At 43.3% G+C, this 23,059-nt stretch overlaps 2 protein-coding genes across 2 annotated transcripts; one reads left to right on the top strand and one right to left on the bottom strand. All coding sequences in view use genetic code 11, as the record gives it.

Moving 5' to 3' along the window:
* Nucleotides 1-2,641: 2,641 nt before the first annotated feature.
* On the top strand, nt 2,642-11,930 carry EGR_01923 (Scavenger receptor class B member; the record flags this gene model as incomplete). Its single annotated transcript, XM_024491172.1, has 12 exons — nt 2,642-2,776; nt 3,400-3,557; nt 4,038-4,188; nt 4,258-4,458; nt 4,875-4,966; nt 5,170-5,219; nt 5,295-5,422; nt 6,655-6,927; nt 8,594-8,667; nt 9,776-9,833; nt 10,872-11,117; nt 11,805-11,930. The coding sequence occupies 12 exons, from the start codon at nt 2,642-2,644 to the stop codon at nt 11,928-11,930; spliced, it is 1,692 nt and encodes a 563-aa protein (XP_024354315.1).
* Nucleotides 11,931-13,565: 1,635 nt separating this feature from the next.
* EGR_01922 (Lysosome membrane protein 2) lies at nt 13,566-22,567 on the bottom strand (the record flags this gene model as incomplete). The annotated part of the gene is made up of 12 exons (XM_024491171.1): nt 13,566-13,583; nt 14,615-14,869; nt 15,918-15,975; nt 16,070-16,143; nt 17,853-18,107; nt 18,142-18,269; nt 18,314-18,363; nt 18,443-18,534; nt 19,013-19,213; nt 20,647-20,800; nt 21,975-22,132; nt 22,364-22,567. The coding sequence occupies 12 exons, from the start codon at nt 22,565-22,567 to the stop codon at nt 13,566-13,568; spliced, it is 1,647 nt and encodes a 548-aa protein (XP_024354314.1).
* Nucleotides 22,568-23,059: the final 492 nt, after the last annotated feature.

Genomic DNA, 23,059 nt, shown 5'->3' with positions numbered 1-23,059 from the left:
GCCAGAATGTGTATTGCTGATGTAGAGAAGAGCTGTGGGTCTACTAGCATGGCCAGGGGGCTATGCTGCCGGGCGGAAGTACAATGGCCGTGTCTTTTAATGCCCGATCTAAGCATTACGTAACTTCTCTCACCTTTCAATTGTGGTCTCGGCGCTCCCCATGGCCAACCTCCCCCCGTAGACCATCACAACGCAGACGGTGCTGTCAGAAATAGACCCACGAGGCAACCGTGTCAGTCACCACATTTGCGTGAGACTGCGTAGCTATTTACCTTTAACGACGCTGATCTCTCTTGACACTTTTACTGGACCTAAAGTTTTGTCTTGCTTAGGAACTGTAGTGAGGGAAGAGAAATCCTGATGGCCATCTCATGTAGCAATCTCTAGTCGTAAGAAGACTGCCCTTAAGGTAGCGTCATTCAATAAAGGGTGGAATTTAGAGTAGCGTCACGGAGATCGGATTTCGCGTCTGTTCCTCTTTGCCACGTTGTTTTCACTTCACTGCTGCCCGGCCTTATATCCACCTATCTTGGTTCTATCCAGCTAGTAGAGAGGTGAGGAGGCATTATGGGTTTAGTATTCAGGAATAAAAAATCATGATGGTCGCCCTTTAGGATGAGGGCGACCAATGTAGCCCCCAAGACTTCCCTGAAGACGAATGAAGACCTAATACTAGGAGAGAATATGTATTGCCGACGTTTAGAAGGGCTGAAGAGCTTCTGACATGGCCCAAGGGATGTACCACCCAGCGGTAGTACAAAAGCGAAATCTCAAGTCCCCAAGAAACCAAAACGAGGAGTTAAACAAATAATCGTAGTATTACAACTGGGAAAACAAACTGGTAAAACGACAGCTTATCAGTTTAATTACTTCAACTCCCTTGGCTCTCTCTTGGTTCAGCTATCACTTTGCCCCCGCCTTTCATCCCTCAACCCCATTTTTACTTTAATATCAAACTTTTCCCTCAATTGATACGTTTTAATGCCCCCTCTTAGGAACCACACTAAGCTAGTCCCTATTTTAACAGAGAAGTCACATTTGGTGTGTCGTGTGGTGATGATCAGCAACGCATGAAGTAGTGGTACTGTGTGACAGATCAATGGACCTGTCAAAGCTTTTCAAACCACATGTTCTTTTGGCGGTTTGAGACTTACTACAGTGTTGTCGAGGCACATCCTTTGCCCTGCCTCCTGAGAGACAAATTATCAATTCAGAGACACTCTCGCTGCTTCCTTTTCTTTCTCCCTTTTTTATACACTGTGTCAAAAAACTGTGGAATAGCACATATCGTAAACATGTACACACACCCTCACAGGTAAACAGGTCTAAACTCGCCACACCATCAGCCGCCTTCAACCGCCTAAGCCTCCACACCGGCAACCTACTTGCCTGACTACTTGGCTGGCCGCGGATAATACACAACAATGGCATGATTGATGTGACGAGTGGTTCGTTGGCAGGCGGTTACAAATTAACGGTGTGGTTGGCAGCATACTCCTTCCCATGCCGTGTAGCCAAATACTGATGGCGCCGTTGTACCATCATCGCCTCTCCGTGTTATTGTACTCTCAAGTTAATTGGCTCCGCGAAAAGTTGAATCGTGAACCCAAGTGTCTGAAAAGTAAGTTGGCTTACATTGCAATGGAAAGGCAGAGACTTATATTAGGGGGCATTTTAGAGGGAGGAACAAATACCGTATACATCTATCCAAGTTAAGAAACACCAAATGGATATAGATACATGGTAACGAAGCCCAGAGTCTTCGGAATTAGCACAGATGGTGGAGATTCCGGCCGTTTTTTGAGGTGACGTTCTTCTCAAGCATCCCCAAAGTGGAAAAACTGCTTCCTATAGGTTCTACCAAGAGACGTAAGTGTCGATGCAATCAATCATGCTCAACGGCTGTAGAATGAATGCTGGCGCTACATTACTGGAAAGTTGGAACAGCACACTTGTTTCATTATCTTTAAGCATTCTTGAATGCCAAAGGTGAGGTGGTTGGTACTTGAGTACCGCATTATCTGACACGCCCTGTTGATTGACCCACCGAGATTAGCGGTCTGTGTCATCTTTATCGAGGCATTCAGATGCCACTAGAAATACGGGTAACAATAAGACTACTTCAAGCGTTAAAAGGAGACTGGCGATCCATACTGAGTAAGGGCCACATGCAGTAGACACTTGGTCATGGTAGCTCTCTATGTTGATTGGATTACGAGGATTACACTCTTATTGGTGAATTAGAGGTCATTAACTTAGGTGCTCATTGGCTCTCCATGCTGATTGGCTGGTGTTGGCCATGCAATGATAAGTTAGTTGCAGCACTCCGCCAATTGACTAATTGGCACGCTCCAGAGCGGTCCTGGGGGTTGCTTCGTTTCCGTATCTTACACTGTGAGTTCAAATTCCTCTTTTCATTGAATTAGCCAAATTTAATGATGCAATTAGACAAGTAAGTGTCATCCGCAGGTTAGCTTTGATAGCTTCAGGTACCGTAGAAAGTTTAGAATGACAAGTATCTAGTGGTTATAGTCTTCCTTGCTAGGCTGCAACGAATCTTCCTGACTTTTATTGTTATGTTTCTTTTTCTTTCGCTTCGCCTCCAGTTGCAGCCGCAGTGGTAGTAGCACGATAGCAGAATATGGCGTGCGTCAACTGTTCCAAAAAGGCGGCCATCGTAGTCGGTGCTGTGACCGCGATCACGCTTCTGATCACAGTGCTCCTACTCACCCTCTTTGGCACTTTCGATCGACTCGTTGACCACATGGTCCACGCGGTACGTCTTGCTGCTCATCTTTTTCCTGCCTCCCTCCCCCTTTTTTCCTCCAGACAGACATCCATTGGACGTCATTGTTGTGGATAAGTAGGTGCTCGAGCGGTACCGAATTAACTAAAAAATACCCTCTCCTTAGCTCCGAAAGAGGGGCATAGTATGATATATGATATAATATTGTACGACTGCAACCACGAGCTATTGGCAACTCTTCCTTTGACATTTTTGCAACCAGCGCCACGTATGTGTGACACCCGCTGACTTCCCATGACCCCGGCGTCATGACTTTGTGACACATGTTTTTTTAGTCACTATGATGATCCGAGTTGCTACGAAATGTACCACAAACAAATTAATCAACGTAACTACAATGATTTATGCACCTCCGAGCGACAGCAGCCATTCGATAGTCCAAATGTTAGTGTCATGGTGGAGTAACTAAACATATGGACTGCTAAAACTGATTAAATTAACTTTGGGCGGAAGGATTTGGCTTCTTAGACTTTAGTCACACTCATCTTCTTCAAGGCCGAGTTGAGAAAGGGGCCTTGGACCTGGCGAAAGACGAGAATAAGCTTTAATGAGGGAGTTCGCATTGAAGGCAAAACTTGTTTCATCCAATTCAGAACATCATCATAACACCAACATCCTCCGTCTATTCGAATTGGGTTTCACCTGATACACCCATCTACTTCTCCATCTACCTCTTCAATGTCACCAACTACAAAGATGTCGTCAAAGGAGCGAAACCGAGGCTCAAAGAAATCGGACCATATGTCTACATGTAAGTCGGAATTTGGCTTTGATATGCATCTCCTTGCGAAGGTGTCTTGTAATCGTCTAGACGATTCACTTGCCTTTTTTGGGACTCCCCCTTGGAAGTAGAGACGAGAGCTGTTTTCCATCGTCCCTCTCCGACATCAAAAAGATCGCACTGCTGATACACGTCTGGTGATGCTGTCTAAGCAGTTCATTTAGATCAATCTCCATCTGTCTATGTTGTGATGGTTTGGCCCACCTCCACGACTTGGATTGCCTCAACAACGTCAATTTGGCCATTCTCCACCCAATTTGAGCGTGATGTGGCACAATGGCAACTCCTTCTCCTCACCAAAGTTTAGAAGTAACTGTTACTGAAATCCCCAATTTTGAGTTCTGATAGGGCAGGAACTTCTGATGCTGTTCCTCCCTTTCATTGTAATTATCAGGGCCTGGAGACCGACTTTGTAGGTGGACATTTGAGGTAATTGTTTCTTAATTGTAGGGAAAAACGGGAGAAGACGAACATCACTTGGCCAAAAGGCGACCATTCTCAGGTCTCCTTCTACCAACGTCTCACTTTTACACTAAATCGGAACCTCTCAGCCGGTGATCCTGACAATGACATTGTTGTTGGGATCAGTATCCCCCTTGTGGTAGGTTATTCTATCCCACCCCACTGGATTCATGCCCACATCTATCCTCCTGTAATTTGATCTTTATAGACCTTGTCAGCTAATGCGGAAGCCGGTAACGGACCGAGTTCAACCGAGTACGCTTTCTTGACAATCTTAATGGACTTAAAAGTCTTTATCAACACTACTGTAACCGAGTTCCTCTGGGGCTATGAGGACCCCGTTACCGAGGCCTGCAATGCCCTTGACTCCAGGAGGTGCCCATCCAATAAAGTTGGTCTCATGTTTGGTGTAAGTCCAAGATGTTTCATCTTAATTACTTGGTTGGTTGTGGAGCTCCTTTGGTGAAAGTTTGCCTCAGGAAAGATTTAGTAGGGGGTCAATCTTGGCTAAGTAGAATGCTAGGTTTGATGAATGTACAACTTTTCTTCCTGTAACTCAAAATTACTGTCTTCTTGGGAAAAAAAATTGCTGAAAGCTTAGAAGTTCATGATTTGAATAAGCACTATTCCTATATCTAATATCCTCAGTTTCCTTGAAAACGAGAATTTCTAACCCAAGGGACCATTTCTGCCTTGGATAAATCACTGCCTCGGTGATAAGCAACAAGCTTTGACATGTCTACGTCTATCGTTGCCGCATAGGCCATAATGAATGCTCCCAAGGAATCCGTCGAACCGCTCTCGATTTATTTTTCTTTTCCGTAGAAAAATGGCACTGACGATGGGCCCTTTGTGATTGATACTGGGGCCAGTGATATCACCCAACTTGGTAATATTCTCTCTTATAAGGGTAAAAGGTGAGACTCTTGTCTGAAAATAACTTCTATCACTTTTGTGAATGCACCTTAACCCCCAACTTGAGTGTTTTTTTCTCTCCCACTATACTACTGAAATACTCTTTCAATAAATAAGTAAAGAGCCTCCATGAAGCTGTTTCAAGGAGGAGGGAAGGATCGTTCCCAATCATTTCAACTTTTCCATTCTCTTCATTTCGTTTCAGTGTCCTTGATGTATGGTCTTCCGACGAGGCCAATCAAATCAAAGGAACTGGTGGGTTTAAATTAGCGCAAGCTGAAGTGCCTCCTCTTCATATCGTATTTCGGTGATTTACTTACCTCTTCTCAGATGGATCGCACTTAGCGCCGGATGTGAGCATGAATTCGAGGCGATTCATTTTCGCTGCCGATCTTTGCCGATCCTTTGAATTGAAAGTGGATGGACCAGGAAAATTGACCAACTCGGATAAATTGAAGGTGAGCTTTAGATCGTCCCCTTCTAGTCGGGCGTCATAAAATCGTGATAGATTGAAAACGTCTACGTAGTCATACATACCTTCCGTCTTGATTTGAGTGTTGGCCTTGGTGCTCTCCGTGGTGGATGGTAGACTTTAGTCGCTTTCAGTATTCGAGTGGCAGGAATGAAGATTGCAATGCCTGTCCATAGCAGGCAACAAACTGCCCCATGCAGTGGTGGTTGTGCATCCCATATGCCTCAGGAGACCCACCTATCCCAGCTATTTCTGTAAAGTGTATTCAGAGTATCCTTTGAAGGCCGTGGCGTGTGCTAGACGCTGTTCCACAACAAGAAGTGGGCTAGATGGTGAAATACTTCTGGGCTTCCTTAAAATGCCTCCTCTGTTTACCCAAAGCATGCCAAATCACAACTTGATAGAGAAGCAGGAAAGGGAGGTGCTGTGGTTGTGTATATGTTTATCTGAGCGATCATGTGCGTGAACTTTCTCCTGTACTTTTATAATCACTTGACCGAGTGATCGACACACCGGAGCCCCCAGGGAATGGCGGCCAAGCCATACTTTCTATCCCAAATCTTTCCTCTGTCTGTGAAACTGCCTCAAACAGATCAGTTAAAGAAGCTCCCGTCCTCCCCTCAACTTTATCCTTTCATTATTCCGTTTGTATTTAACGGAAGGAGCGCTAATTGGGGTCTGCTGCCTCCAAAAGGGTGGTAAAAAGTTATGAAACGAGGAGGCATGATGTAAAGGGAATAAATTTGACAAAGGCCTTCAACGTAATATCTAGTATGTGACATTCCAAAGGCTGTCTTGTGATAGCAGTCGTCACGTTTCTCGTAGCTACTTGCATAAAGGCTTCAAGCTAGCCTTTTAGCCCAACATTTGCTGCAGTAGTCTGGTGAAAAGCACCGCATTTTCGAAAGAAGTAGATAATTTTGCTGCCTTCTTTGTTATGTCCTTTACAAGTGGTTAATTTCACCATCAAGTCCGTCGATGCATAATTGACAAATAGTGAAATTATTGACCCTTTTTTAACTATATAAGGAGAGAAATTACTTTAATTGTTATTTCCATTGCTCCTGTAACCTGAGATGGATTTATCTGCCAGAAGGAAGCTTTCCAAGCTGTTGCGTCCATTAACTGGCAAAATGCTTCATCTGTAAATGCATTGGCTCTACGATTTCACTAACCCGTGCGAGGCTGGAGACTTCAACATTTACTCATTCCCTCTAGGTCCTTTCTATGGGTGGTACACCGGAGACCGCAGAACCGGCCTCTGTAAATCCGGCCAATAAGGGCTACTGTCCACCAAAGACAGCGGGTCCCCCCTGTCCACCAGCCGGCATCTTTGACCTTTCCTCATGTCGTCGACAGAACGAGTTGCGACCACCGATCTACAGCTCGCAACCATATTTCTTTGGTGCTGATCCAACAGTCCGAGAAGGGGTGGAAGGTCTGCCCACGCCTACAGCTGACAATGCCTCCACGAAGATCTTTGTGGAACCGGTGAGTTGGGGACTTCTAGGAGGTGTGTGGAGGGAAATTGTGCCAACAAAAACATCCATACACATTTTCTTAAGGGAGTTGACTTGTTCAAGGCCATATCCATTGAGTTAATGTGACTTCTTGAATACTTCCTGGCCTTGAAAGAAATCACGTTTTGTCAGTCTGCTTGTCGTAGGCCACTTTCATCGTCAAAAGCCTAGTTTCACAGCCCAAAATCGAAAGAAGGGCCAGAGTATGCTGGTAGCCCTACTTAGTTATTCTCGTTGTGTCTGGTGTAAATGCTGGTCCTTTTATTTCCGCTGCTACGCCATTAGCAACACAGACAAGAAATGAGTGACAGCAGTGGTCGTGTGAACAGTCCACACAACCACCATCACCACCACAATGTGATTCACGCTTGCGGTCACCATTGGACCGAGCCAGCGGTGTTGCATGAATGAACTGCTGTTTTGCTTGAAACGGGTGATAAACGAAGCGCGTTCAAATTAACCTGGGACTGGCAAATTCATAAGCATATGGATGCTAGCACAGTGCCAGTAGTGGCCGGTGAGCAACGTCGTGGATCAGTCCACCCACTCTCCGTCCCCATATCAAGTCACAGTGGTACAGCAGCTGCGTTGGATGATGGACAAAGCGCCTTGTGAACAAAGGTGTAAAACCTGCGGACTCATGCAGCTTTGAAAGGCTCCGAGAACCAATGTGATGAAGGGGTGCTCGATTGGAATGGCGTAAACTTTTCAAAGGCCTATGCGATGATCCGTTTCAAAGGGAATAATAGTAAAATATAACGTGCTAGTCTGATTTGGTCGTACTTAAAAGTATTTCAGTATCGAAGCTTCGCATGTCCCGATTCAACCCTGGAATAAGTGTAGAGAACCATACCGAAAACAATTGCGGTTTATGTTTCTTGAACTTTTTTTCTCCCCTTTGGTGAATTCAGGTGTCGTGGTTTGATTTTAACATCTCTTATTGAAACCACCCAATTGTTCTGGCCACGGTAGTGATTGCTGCCGAGGTTGGAAGTGGTAGCTTACTAGGCGACTTAGCTAGCTGGTGACTACGATGGTCCGAAAAAGTTCCTCCCAAAGATTAAAGGAGTTATGTGGCTTGACCAAGCAAAATAATTGCTAACTTGAGACTTTTCTGGAGGCAATTGCCTCCAGATCCACCTTTTGAATCCACAAGGTTGATGGTAGTCATCAGAGCATTCTCCCAGATTCCGAGATTTCTTGCCATCATTTGTTCCATGCTTTTTTTTGGTGCCGCAGCATTGGCACTTCTGCGCAAAAACTTTGGAAGCTCGGTTTCCTTTTTTTTATGGCCTCAAACACAGACACTGGGTTTGTTAAAGTCCGCCTGCATTTCAGGACCCTACTGACAAATTGCCAATTTGGCAGTAACAAGAAGTGGATATCGATTATGGATTCAATAAATATCAACTTGTCAACATTTTGAGCCATGAAGGTGGAATCAGTGTGTCATCTCTACTAAACTATATTCTTTTGGCAAGTGGTGTCAGCGGTGACAGCACTATTGCGTGCATATGTACTCGGAAATCGTGTCTGGAGGTCAGGTGTCTTGTCATTTCAACTGGGTGCATTGCAGACACTACAGTCAAAGTCAGCCTGTTAGCCTTTTGTGACTCCCTTTTGATCACCCATTTTAGAAACTCGGATTGGTGCTTGAGGCCTACAAACGTCTTCAAATCTCCGTTTATGTGCGTCCCTCGAGAATGATGTCGTAAGTTGCCATTTTGAAGAGCGGTGATAGTTTTGGGCCTGTTTTAAATCGCCACCTCGGTAGTTGAAGTATCCGCGAGACAGGAGTGAAGGTAACATTATCACGTCGTAAAAGGAAGGAGACTGAAAGTGTGGAGGAAATGAGTAAAATGGGATGAATGAGGCTGAATGGACTCGGGGCAGTCAAGTAGTCATTGCAAAGAGGTCGCTTTCTGTGCAACAGTCCTGGGGGGCTCCATGTGACCGTTCTGCCGCTTCAGCTCCCTTTATCCTGTACCGGGGAGGAGACCGTATGGGAAGTAGTGCCAAAGCACCATGCCACCAAAAGCTGTTTATGAAGGATGATTTCTTTTCCCTACGTCATCGGTAATGGTGTGGAACTCTAGGTTTGGCCAATTGGTAAAAGTTGACTTGATTTTGATTGCCTCTCTTCCATTTGGACGTCCTATCAATGCGTAGAAATCGGGACTACTGTTACACTGAAGTGAGTGTACTGGTTCTGTTATCAATGCAGATCCTTGAGGCCATTCCATGGCATAAGATTCTGTAAGTTGGTCACCCATAAAAGTACAGCAGAGCTAAAACACCAGTAGTGCGGGTGATTTGAGTGTCAAGAGGTCCGTGTATTCACTTGTCCAGGTTAAGCAAGTACCCTCCTTCTACCACTTGGTACATTTGTATCGAAGCGGAGGGGAGGGGGAGGAGGTGACAGTGCATCACTCGAATCTCCACACTTTCTACAATAATTCTTTAATAGCAAACCAAATTCCATAACGCGCCTAGAGGCCAATGGCAGTCGAGGTAGGACACCAGGAGCATTGCGGAAGTGGGACATGACCTGAAGAGGCGCCTCAAAGTACTTCAAGCATGCAAGTAGCCTGGCAGCGTCCCAAGACTTCCTTGGCGATGAAAGAAGACGTAATACTAGGGTAGCATATGTATTGTCAACATGTGGTAGGGTTGAGGGGCTACCGAGACGGCCTGGAGGCCACGCGGCCCAGCGACAGTACAATCGCGGAGGTTTAAGTGCCTGCGTAACCAGACGAATAGTTAAAGAAACAGTCTGTATCTCCTCGACCTATCAAAGCCTAAAGTGTTTTCCCTTTCAGTGACGAATTCAAAAACTGGACAAGGCCGACATTCCTTCCGGTGGTTTGGTTCGAGGAGGTGAGTCCAACCGCCAGTAATAAATATCGCGCGATAGTCACGCCATTCATCATCCGAAGTGGCGTGATGTTGGAGCTCTCACTCAGACACTTAGCCGTCTGCACAGCGAAATTTAATGTGCAGGCTACCCTGTTTACCTGTCTCCGCCTCCTCTCCCCCCCTCCCCCGCCCTAACCTCCAATTTGTCCATTCGTTGGTGTGCTTGTGTGTGTGTATGTGCCTACATTTGCTTTGATGAAGTCAGTTAACTTTATTCGATGGGTTGGGTATTTGCACAAAGCCGAGGAGGCTTTATCTCACATTTCATCTGACAGGGTAAACAATCTAGTTTGGGTGTATGGATGAACCTATCGACAAAAAAATGGAATGAGCGAGGGTCTCGGCAGCGGTAGTGACCTTCCTTTGCTTCAAGTCGTTGATCTATACCCTCCCCGAGGTTGGTAGTAGGTCCAGGAGCATTTGACTTTTGTGACCCGCCTCATAACTGAATCTCGCAAGGCTGGGACGGTCTACATAGTCAAATACGGAACCGAAGAGGCTCTCGACTATCATTATTCATCCAGGCTTCACCGGGTCCAATCAGCTCCTCCCAGCAAGAGGAGATTGCAAACTGACCTTCAACACTCGTCCTACAGGACTTACCACCAATTTGCTTGCCAGGCGGTAACTAGAAGGGTAGCTCACCCCCGGTCAAAAAGCATCGTCCTACATATCCTCCACCGATCTGTTTACACCGCTATTTGAAGTGACTAGGTGTCATCAACTGATAACTGTGACACTGACAGCAGCAGCATTTTTTGTCTTTAAATGGTACCTCACGTAAATAAACAGGTTTTTGATTCTGGAATTCAATTGACTCTGATGACTTAATTACCTCGGAAGAGAATCCACCTGTCGTCGTCGTCTCGAAGTTTCCGCTGAGGTCGCCCCCGATTCGGACGGCGGGGAGGTTATTTGGTAGCCAGGCTTACTTGATAAAGTTCACTACCTTCTGTGATTGGTTGGAGTGTGTCCTGATAATCTCCCTTCACTACCTAGAAAGCCGTGGCGGAAGCTGATGCCTTGGAAACGCTCTACAATAGTGTCTACGTGCAACCAAATTATGGACGCCGCATTGTTCTTATTGCTATGAGCGTATTCGTGGGCCTTCTATTTATCCTACTTGTCACGCTCACCATCCTCCTTTTCAAAATCTGTCGACATAATCGACGAACTGGTGACGCCATCAAGTCGGGTGCTGTCAGCTCTCCCGCCGTCGGCCTATTCGACGCCAAATACACGAAGGTCACTGCCTAGGTTCGTTATTTGGCTATTTCTCTTCATTTGTTGGAAAGCTTTTCCACGCGCACTTCGACAACTCCCACTTTTTGTTTAGAGCTAGTCAAGAAATCCCGAGTTTCAACGGGTGAAAGTGATGTTGTGAGGTGTAGAAAAGTTCTCAAATCAGTGTTGGAGTCGAGCAGACGTCTGCTCTGGGATTCTTTTCGTTTGCCAACAGCACATTCTCGTAGCTCACATATATTCCTGTTGCCTGCTCACAGAGCCCGTCCAAGTTGAAATCGAAGCACTCTAGAATCGTTCCTTAACCTTGTTACATGTGGTCGAGTAGCGCCTTGAGTCCTCTCCAGAGCCGTAATCCAGGCATGTCGGTTGTTAAACGGGAAAGGTGACCGCGAAGGAGTGGACCGAAAAAGTAGCAATGAGCCCTGGAGACTCAAGAGTCCGTGTAATTAAACAGTTCGCCTCACAAATGAGAACATTTCTCCGCCTTTCAGCGCCTCGTTGACAGGGCATTAATTATTCAAGCGTTAGTCCTCCTGAGTGGTTGGGGCAAGATTTGATGTCGAGCGTATTTACCGACCTCTAAGTGACCTAAATGGCATGAGGGGGGAGGGATTTGATCTGCTTCTGCCTGTGCAGCCATCAACTTGCCTCCCTCTCAGCTTCTACCGTTACCACTTTCTATTTCAGGGTGGAGAAGGCGAGTGTAGAGAGAGCGATCGACACACAGCAGAACAGATGTCCGCAATAATGACATTCCGCGACAGCTTGACTATTGACGTCTTGCCCACTCTCTTGTCTAAAGTGTTCTTTTAGCCCCACTCTTCCTTCACCGTTTCCACATCTCTGCTGCCTGCTCAAAGCCTCCTCCTTCCTGCTGACAATGCTCCGCTTTAAAAAAATGATTTTGTATATTTTTGTATCACATTGTGATTGCAAAAATGGCATATTTTGCCTTATGCTCTTCTCGTCGATGGTTGACGTGGCTTCCTGGGAGTTGGACAAAATCTCGTCCCTGTTCCTTGCTGAGAAGTGGCGTCTCCTACATGACAGACTTCCTAGGCTTGGAGTTTACGTTGAGGAGAATTCTTCTAGATATATGGATTTTATGGAGAAAGGGGTCCTTTTTCTCAACGTATCTAAATGAAGTTTTTCGGTGACAGTGAAGCTGGTCTGAAAATTGCGGCAAGTTACTTGTTAAGGTAAACATTGTGATTACTGGGCAAAACGGAGTCTCATCGATAAATCAGTCCCAGCATAATTCAGGTTGCAGAGCTCCCTATTCGCTCTAGAGGGGGTGTTAGGAGACGGGTGTGGATAGAAAAAAGTTTTTTGACAGGATGGCTATAAGCATAGGTGTCAAAAATTTAGGATATTTAGGCCTGGCACTCTTTGTAGTCATCGCAGCGAAGGTGCGTTGATAACGCCCAGAAGACGGGTTTGAACGTGATCGTGATGACAAGGTCATTGGCCTCCTTTTGACGGCTTCACGTGTCACTAACTCTAAAGACTAACTGTTGTATCAGAAATCCTGGGGGTTGATAGCATTTGTAACATTTGGGTAGAAATATGGGGGCATTTCTGGTTTACTTACACCTTGGTTCCACTGAATCATCCAGCCGGGTGATTCTTGGACCCATACAGCAGGAGAAGATACCCCATCCCCAGACTTTGAAAAATAGCGATCTAAGTGGATTTTCGACCATCTTTCTCGGACTTGATCAACTGGCTACGGGGGATGGATATTCACAGCAAAGTTTGTTGCCTACCTGTACAGGCAAATCAACGTGTCACGACAAAAAAACGTCCATGACAAACACGCCGTTTTCGTCATGCAGGTTCTCTTTCAAAGCTAATTGATAGAAACGAGTTTATATGGTCCGAAGTCGGGGTTATAGGTTCTGTAAAATAGCCACAGAATGAGAGTGATCCCAAAGCTAAATTGCACAGCTTTCTAATTACGATAATTACTGCGAATCATTCGTTTCGAGATATATGAAAGTAGGTATTATCAGGACTTTTGGGCGCTAAGTGGGTATCATAACCATACACAGTCCCTATTTTAGATAGTCGTTATTTATTTCATATACAATAAGGGGACAAAAAACTCCTAAAAGGAAGGAGGAATTGCAATTACAAATAAATCTGAAGATTCTTGTAACCATTTGACCAATCAGTACAGCAAATTATTTACAATCGTGGTTTTGAGTGATTCTATCTAACCTTGTAATTCAAATGCCCGGGGCGTCATTAAAAAAGTCATCATTCAAAATTTTACCCACCAATCAAATTTAAAACTGCATTTTCGAATGCAATAACGAGAAAAGATGCTTACAAATACTTACAAAAACGAACTCACAGGCCCCGTCTTTAGTCGTCACATTTAGAACTGTGCGTAATTAATTCGTGAAAAGTACAAAAAACTCACGCGACTAAACAAACGACAAAGCCCTATAGACCCTCCTGATACTTCAAAAAACAAAGCAGCATTTTTCAAAAATAACGAATTTTCCTGCAAAAGATATATTTCAAAATTGGGCACTACTTAAAATAGCAAAGTAACATAGTAGAATTTTGACTAAAAAGGCCTTGATGGTATAATGGATGAGGAAGACGCGTTCTACGATGAAATGCAGAGCATGCTACAGACGAAAGAAGGCGTAGAGCCGATCAGTCTACGGCCATATGTCCTCCAGGTTTGTGGACTAGGCCCTTATCAAATTGTTCCAGGGACTGACTGTAGATCTAACAGTGTCTTCGTTGTTCTTCAGAAACTATTTTTCGAAAAAGGATACAAAACAAATATATGATTATATGAATATATGATTCGCAACACTTTCAAGGTCAGTCAACAAATACTACCAAAGGCGTCAAAGCTTTGGAAGCAAGTGTGTTTAAAACACGTCATCTACTAAAATTTAGCCAATTTGCTTTCCTTCTACCAGAACTGCTGATTTAGTGTTGAAACACGTCGTAAACCGCTTCACGGACCCCTAACACAAACAAAAGAAAGTCATATTAAGTAAAAAATGTTAAAATTGAAGTGAAGCTTCTATATCTGACAAAAACTGAAACACCGGAAGAATGAAATTTTGAAATTTGTCTCTAAATCGTGTGAGATAAAGAAAGCGATGAGTGGATTGCAAAAACAATTTGAAATCCTTAACTGCCTTAGTCTGAGACTGTTTATTATCAGGTTTGATTGATTTTCAAAAATGAAAGTCTGTTGTTGGAGCCACGATTAATGCCTACGCTTCGGCCTAATTGGTGAGGAGTTTCTGCGACTATAATTCTTTTACGTAGACAAACAAAGGAAAGGTAAGTAAAAAGTCAGAAAAACGGTAAACAATATTTAATATTAAGCATTTTACCTTTTGTGCAAAATTAAGTCATTCTGGGGCCCTAATTTTCAAGAGATGCTTATCTCATTGACTAAGATATGAGGTTCATTTATTTCAAACAAGCCCACTCAGACCAACCCCTAGTGTGTCAAAACTCACCAAGTCACTAGCACTATCAGCAGGAGCATCAAGAAGGAGATGTCGCACAGAGGGATTTTGTTTCCGCAACCGAAAAACAGAGCAAATGCACTTGGAGTTGCGCACTAGCATTAGTATCACATTTACGATGGAGAAAATGCCGAAGAGGGTGACAGCAAGAATGAATGAAACGTAGATCGCCAGACGAATGTGATCCGGCTGAACGTAGACTGCAGAGTAGAGGAGCTTCAAGGCCTCGGGACCACCTTCAATTTCCTTAAAGTAAGGGGGGAATCGCCTGCTCTGAAGCCATAATGTCGCACGAACTTTTAAGGTCTTACACGCTAGCCGTATGTGGCCTCCTTATCCTGTCAGTAGCATTTGCTGAAGTGGACTATGAGTACTGAAATCGTTTACAGAGCGGCATCTGTGACATTGACACGGAATCTGGTTCGTGTTACCCAGATTACTAATCCTGAGGTTACTTCAAGACTCGCACTTCTCTTGACGCCTTTAGAGGTAGCTCGGGTGCTGCATCGATGGCGCTGCAGTAAAATGTGCCCGAAACCCCTCATCACTTTGGAGGATGTAATGATTTTGTCAATGTTTAAGGAAGGCAAGCAAAGCAATTGCAAGTAATATTTGCAAGGGATGAATTCATGTTGCCCACAAAAGACCGCGAAAACCGCTCTACAAACCTGAAGATTAGACACTTGACATTTTATATCAAGACATTCTAGGAACAACCCAGATGGGTGTCGAAAAATGCTGAGGTCGTAATGCGTTATACAGGTGAAATAAAATCGAGGCGAATCAATCGAGGAGTTAAAAAACATTAAAGGAGACTGGTGTATGAAATGCGCTCAATAAATTCCTTTAAAGAATTTTGAAAAGAGTATGTGATACGTGGGCCCGCACAAATATATGAGGCTTTTCAATATTGTACCATCTCTACGCAGAAAAGTGGTCACCGAGAGCGCCGAGGACAAGGCACTGAACAGGGGGAAGAGCTACGAAACAGACCACTTCCATCTTCCGTGGTTCCACCTCACTGCTGGCACTATAAAGCTCTGCCCGCAGGTCCAGGTCTCATCCAATGAGCAAAAAACGTTGCAACTTTATAGCTATTCGTTTAAGTCGTATCACCGATTTAGCTACTAAACCATTCTTTCACATTGTTATGCTTCAGTACAAGCACATCAACATGAATAAATAATGAACTCGGGTAGGTACGACATGACATCATACGCCTGTTAGCAAACGCTCCCATCTATGTGTATGGGAATGTCAATCTGGAAAATGGTGAAAAGAAGCAGTAACTCACATTTTCGAACCATGCCATTGGCAGATACATTGGATCGGAGATGTTTTTATAGAGGTCTCTATAAACATAAAAGCATTACTTGCGCAATTTTCTTGACTGAAGAATACGGAAAGGTGTCAGTTTATGAAAGGAAACAATGAAAAGTGACCCACGCCATATGTGCAGAGCGTTCGATGTGGGCGTTCACCTGCAGTCGAATGTGTGCCTCCACAACAATTCCAGTTCTCTAAAATAGTCCATTTTAATAAGAAATAGTTATTAAACAACAGCAGTTTTCAGTGGGATAATCAGTTTATTTGAAAGTAAATGATGGCCCTTTCAATTCAGTGAACTGGTATGCAGAATCATGCGTGGGCTATTCTCTTGCAGCGGTTTGTGCTTACATCGTAGTGCCGCGACCGAGGGGTTATGCTTGTGGCCTTCTATCCACAGTGTAAGGCAATATCAGGTCAGTAGTTGACACCGACACATCGTACTACGCTTTTGGGGGCAACCCGGGGCACTATTGTAATACGATAGTGGTTTATCCCTCGGTTCTGGTGAGGCGCCACTTTTGTACTTCGAATTAGCCCCCTTGTACCTCGCTGGGTAGGCTGGCCTTTTGGGCCATGCCAATACCCCAGACACCTTCTCCGTGGTGAATATATATGTTCTGCATGAGTATTGTGTCTTCTTTCGTCTTCAGGGATTCCCAGGACGCTACACTATATCGACCAGAGAATTTTAGAAAAATTTGTAAGTAGACAAAAACAAAACATGATTTTTACCATTTCACAGCAAAATCAAGAAAATTAAATATTTTTTGCTTGAACAACTTTGCTTTGGATTAGGGAAAAAGAGATCACGTAAGTTGGATGTTGCAATTTCATAACTGCTCAAACCAGTTCATCGATAAGAAAACTACAAACAAAATTTTTTAACTTTATTTTAAATAGAAGTGTTTATAATAAAATGGCACAAAAGTTCTGTTCTCCAAAAAGTAGTAAGAGTTAAAGTGAGGTGGAAAAGTCCCGTTGGTTTGTTAAACCCAACTAAACATTTGAATTTTCACGAAAAGGGACCTAAAATTGGTTCACTTAGAAGAGTGTTCAGCCTATTCTTCACATCAGAGGTTCATTTCCATTTCTTCTTCTCTTAGGTGACTAATTAGGTAAGGTATTTTATGTGAAAGGAAAAAGCGATTCTCAGGCCAGAGTAAAATAAGTCGTACGTTTATTATACCAAAATTTACTTAATCCAAATGACCTTATACTTCGTCTCACTGTAGACAGGTCTTCAGGTGCGTCGAAGTCATTCAGGAATAATGCCAAATCAGATGACCAAGAATTAAAGTACATCTAGTTTTCCCTCGTAGTTGGCTGTACTGGTCTACTGTCATTTGCATGGACCTGTAGCGCGGTGCGTGCTATTGTTCATGTGCACGCACTACAAAGCACAGATGTGCGTCAGACCATCGATGTGGGACTTCACGTAGGTGTCTCAAGCTGATCCTGTTTTGCAAACCGAGTTCCAAGCCACAACACTTCCTCGTCGGATTCGTTGGATAGCAGTTGGGGAGGGTGCGGTGGCCTAGCCTTCTGACTTGGGCTACTAGTCACGCAACGATGGATGCACCGCATTCAGGCGGACCCTATACTCTTGAGAGCAAGTGAACAATGCTACAAGGTTCTCATACGAAGGAAAAGCCCTGGAAAAAAAAACTGGGATGGAATAAGACCTAGCCAGATTTTTGCTCCAACAGATTAGATGCTCTAGAAGGTGAGGATTGATGGGTTTGTGTCTTTTCAGTTGCCCCACTACCATCATTATAATTCTGTCTAGAAATAGTTGCCCATCCAATGATAACCCACCGATAAAGTTGAATAACATCCACAAATTCAAATAGGCTGATTCTCCATCGTTCGAACCACTTCAGATCACAACAAGCTGACTCACCGGCTCAACGAGAAGCTTAAAATTGTCTCTCCTTGGATCGGCACTTCTAAGACCGCGGAAGGGTGTAGTGATATTTTCCAAGGAGTTCAGGAAATGTGGCATAGAGGCGAAAATTGGTGGGGCCACATCACCACGCACTGAACACTGAGAGATGTCGAAGAGTCCCCTCGGTGGGCACTCCGGTCCAGAGGCCTTGTTTGGACAGTAGACTTCACCAGGAAGGCACTTCGATGAGTCCAGATCCATTTCCATCACCTGGAGGAGGGAGAGTATGTATTTTGAAGCCTACCTTCAAGTCCTGAAATGCCGAAGGGTGAGTGAAGTCTTTAGCGGTTATTTTGATGGGTTGACAAAGCAGAGCGACAAAAATCTCTCGTAGGTCTCCCACTTGAATGCCTTTGGCCAATCGCGTACCATCTACAAGGCCGAATTCAAAGCACCCCGCATTAAAATCATCTTACCTGTTCCGCGAATTTCATTGGCTCGTTTTGTTGACCAGATATTCAGTTTCCTGAAAATCAAGAAAAAAAAAGGAAACGATGGAATAGCTCAATGTGAAATTAGGAATTTCTGAGACATGAGTAGCTCACCTATTGCCTTTGATGGAGAGGAATTTGCCTACATTTGATGAATTCTTTATTCCAGCATCGATGATGTAGGGACCCTTTAGGGTGTTGTTGGTCTAAATCACAGAAAAAAATGAAGGGTCATCTAATTCATAGATGATGTATAACCTTCGAATGTAACGAACGATCAAGGTAATTATCAAATATAACAATAACAAGGTTTACCACCGACTGTGTACTTGACACCATGTGTTTACATCTAAGACGTGCCTTAACAGTCTCTAAAAGTAGCATTTCTGAACCACTTAGATTATCAAAAATGGATGAGGGGAAAGTATATCCACAGAATCTACGCAGTAAATAGATCTTTAAAGCTTCCAGCAGTTGTCAACCAATGTGAAGCTCGGAGATACATGTACATACATGAGTGCAGCGACAAAAATAGCAACTTCTCAAATGCATTTAATCCCCTACCATCTATATCGTCTTGGAATTAAAAGAAATTAATTTATGGAGGAAAGTGTTTGACGACTGGTTGGTGCACCTCCAGATGCTCTGGTGCACACCAATGAAGCAAAGTAATCTACAACTCACATTGAGGAGAAGGCCCACATGGTCGGTTTGACACGTCTCAGGGTAGAAGATCTTGCACAGACTAAGCATTGTATCGAAGTAGCCCCACAAGAAGCCATGAACGGTTTGTGTGGTGAAGATTTGTGGACTGGTCCAAAATTTAACCATCTCTATTGTACTGAGGCTCGGTCCTCGACCCGCATTACTGGCTGCTGAAATGGCCTGAAAGCAGGGTCGTGTTATTTGCAGTTGCAATACAGTCTGTTCATTGATTTTTGTCAGGAACCAATGGTCGATAGGGATTTTTATGTCCAATTAATCAATGAGCGCAACTGTGATTGGTTAGTTTAGGTAATGTGAGAGTAAAGGAGAAGTAGATTGATGTTTGTTAATAATTTATTTTGTATGTTTTATTTTACCCTATTTCTTGATAACTTTTAAAGTCATTAATCAAAAAACTACCAGAAGCATACAACAAGAAATAATGACTTAGCACAATTGTTTTATTCTGAGCTGAGTCATAATTGGTTTGCGAGGTTCACACAAATTTTGGAAGACAAATTAGCCAGTTAAAAAGGCTTTGAAGTTAAAGAAAACGACCGACAATATTTTGATTGGCAACAGACTTGGGTTTAACGCCATTATTGCTGCTTCTTGATTACTGGGAGTATGCCTAAGGGATCTATGTCTTGGCATCTGCAATCCAGGCTATTTGTCTCGAAGAAAGAGCTTTGTTCACTGGAGCTCATTATCACAAGAAGAGGCGTTGATATAAAGACCTTCAGAAAAATTTGGGGGTCCCCGATAAGTATCCAAACATTTCTAATGCGAGTACTTTGGGACGGACTCTGTTTCCTCCCCTATAATAGCATCTTGTGGAACCCATATTTCTGCAAAACTGTGATTGTTTGTTTACTACTGCGCTGTAGTTACGCGGGCGCTTAAGTGTCCGCGATTGTACTTCCCCTAAGGCAGCCTGGTCTCCGAGCAATCACATCCCAGTAGCCCCTCAGCCCTTCCCTACTTGGGCACTACATATTCCGCCCCAGTATTTTAACTTCTTTCGACATCAGGGAAGACTTGGAGGCTACAAAACTACGTATTAAAGAGCTCTAAATAAGTTATTTAATAACCCTAAGAAACATTTCAATATGAGTGATTGCAGGCGCTCCAGTTTGTCGACTGGATCGCACCACGAGTCAAGCCCAAATCGGATGATTTAGTTGAACCACAAAAGATTATTTGAAACTCAGCTCTAATAAACTCATCCTTTTAATTACGTCGATTTAAAAAAAACAAATTTGTTTTTTGTAAGTAAATGCCCATTAAAATGGTTTTGAAAAGGCTAAGTTTTGGAGGTATTTTTAGGTAACAATTGCCAAACCTAATTGTGGTGTCTCATAAATCAAATTCCTTTGCGTTGAAGGGCTCCATTTAGAAAAAAAATTGACAGAAGTTTCGCTGGTCACCAGCTTATTGCTAATTGTGGGGAAGATGGGGAATTTTTTATTTGCATACTTTATTATTTTCAGTTTGATGAAATTACTGCGTTATTTATGGCTCTAAATTATGCAAACCTGGTCATTTTATATCTGTGAGTATGCATTAAGGCTTTGATTGTTTTTTTAGGGTCTGAAAAACACATAAGCTCTTACCAGAATCGGTAGGTTCGCCGATGTAATTGCGTCATTTTTCGGGTCTCCGACGGAGAGCTTTGCGTCATATTTATAGGTGCTTCGTTTGAAGTAAGATATGGCTGGAACTCCGTCCACCTCTGTCCACGAGATGTTCACCTTTTCGTTTTCTTGCCTGCCAGGCGCCATAGAAAGTCACAATCTATCTGATTCGATATTGGCTTTGTATTACCCATGAAAGTGTAATTCTCGGGTAGTTTTAAAGGGATTCTACATGTAGTGCTGAGTTTTAGAGGTGTTTGCTTTACGATTGATAATAGCATATATGCAGTTTTATTTAATGAAGAAAATATACTTAGTTGCTTGCTAAACCGATAGCTGTGAACACAACCTCAGTGTCCCTGCAAGATTAATAAATAAGACCGTAGAGGAATTCTTGCCTGATTCTAGGAAATGCTTATTTATCTCTTGACTCCAAAACGTCAATTTGAATTACCTGGGGTAATTCATGTTCTAAATAAAAAAATCTTTTAACAAGTATTTCAGCATTTAAATTTAGCAAAAAGGAGTTTGGGTGCCTTGAAATAATAAAACCAACTTAACGACAATTTAAGGAGTCATATTAGAAAAAGTAGAGACGGCCAAAACAGCTCGTAGAGGTCGATTTCTCTCTTCGGAACTACCAACCAAAAGCGGTGGGCTTATTTGTTGCCAATGTAAATACTTCTGCCTGAGTAGTGGCGCAGTTTTATCTAAAGCCGAAGTCCACGTGATTCCAATAACGACTGAAGGATGAAAGTAGCACATTTGAAAGATTGTACTGTATTAGGCGTACACAGGTTCCTCTGACTTTAAGATTTCGCCAAGGGAATCGCATTCTGACTCTGGTTAGTAATCATCAACAGTATGTCAGACATAGCTTCAAAGTCTTTCTGAACGGTTGGCTCCATCAGTCGGTTAGTAATTGACTCAAAAATAGGTGCAGTGCTGATGCGCATAACTTGTTTGACGTCGCTAAGCCGAAGTAGTATTTGGCCTTTCCTAGGAGATTATGCCAAATATTTGCTTTACAATGAATCGGCAGCTCGCAACTTCGTCGTCACGAGGCGAATCCACTTTAAGCTGACTCTGCACGACGAAGTAAGATTGTCTACTCATTCTTCAAATGCATTTTTATTTCTTACTTTAACATTCTGGGCCAAAAATTTTCGAAATTTTGTTAAGCAAAAGTGATTTACAAGGCCATTGTTAATAAATCCTTGAATTGATGGGTTAAGTAGGCCAATGGTCTGTGAGTATCGATTATTGGTAATGAGGCGAATCTCACTTCTGATTCGCTGCTGACTCACCAATAGACGTAGGGTCCGATCGCCTGAAGCACCGGCTTTTCACCGGCGAGCATCTCGGTGGGATTTGTCAGGTTGTAGAAGAAGACCGAAAATTTGCTCACCACGTTTTGCGATTTCCAACTGTTGAGAACCGCGGATTCATTTTGCAGCTTTACTGACTGTGTGAACAATGGAAATTGTTGTCATTAAGTTGGCTAATAAATTTAGCCTCGACTCTGGTAAGTTGTCAGATAAGTGCGTGAAAAAATGTTTTCTTGTGAGGATTAAAGAAAAATATTAACAAAGTTCAATAGAAATAAGGTTAATGGGTGTTTTGTTTGAATGAATAAAGTTTAAACGCATATTAGACAATCTATACAAACATTATAAGGTTTTGTTAAGTTTCTTACCTCTGAAATTTTCCACTCCACAATGTTGTCAAAGAGAAGGAGGAGGGCGAGACTCGCTATACTAATGAGGAAGCAGAACACGAGGGCTGTTGAGGTGATGAGAATTGGAAGCCGGCTTCTTCGGTGATACTTCATCACCTGGAATGCAACAATACCTTCCTTCTTCGCCTCGGTTTTATGCATTTGTGACGTTTGACACGGCATCACTGTTTACACTAGATCAGTCTACGGCCACATGTGGGTCCGTGTGTGTGTGTTACGCGTTGCCGCCAAATGTGACCACATAATCCATCGTTAACAGGCTGTACACATGTGACAGACCTCCTCTTAATACCTTTGTATTGTTATTTTTGTTTGTCGGTGTGACCTCTAGAGATGGCATGACAGTTAAACCTGAAACGTTTTACCGGAATAATCACAATTTTTTTGTGAAATAAAGCGCTGATCACTCTCTGGCATATTTCCAAAATCCGCAGAAGGCCTCTTTTCCTTATGAGAAAATTTCTATTCTCTCAGGCAGATCCTTTTGTGTTTAGTAATCTCTGTGATTTCAAACCGCTTGTGAACACTAAACAGCAACATCTTTCACTGGCAATCTGTCTGTCATTCACTAGGTCTGTGTTTGCCAACAAATTTACTGAAGTAGGTGTATTGGAGTCCCAAAATCGAGGCTTTTAAAGCGTCAGGAGACCTTCA

This window comes from Echinococcus granulosus, assembly GCF_000524195.1.
Source record: "Echinococcus granulosus chromosome Unknown EG_S00008, whole genome shotgun sequence".
Taxonomy (NCBI): Eukaryota; Metazoa; Platyhelminthes; class Cestoda; order Cyclophyllidea; family Taeniidae; genus Echinococcus; species Echinococcus granulosus.
Note: the sequence above shows the minus strand (reverse complement) of the source record. Positions and strands in the feature narration are given on the sequence as shown.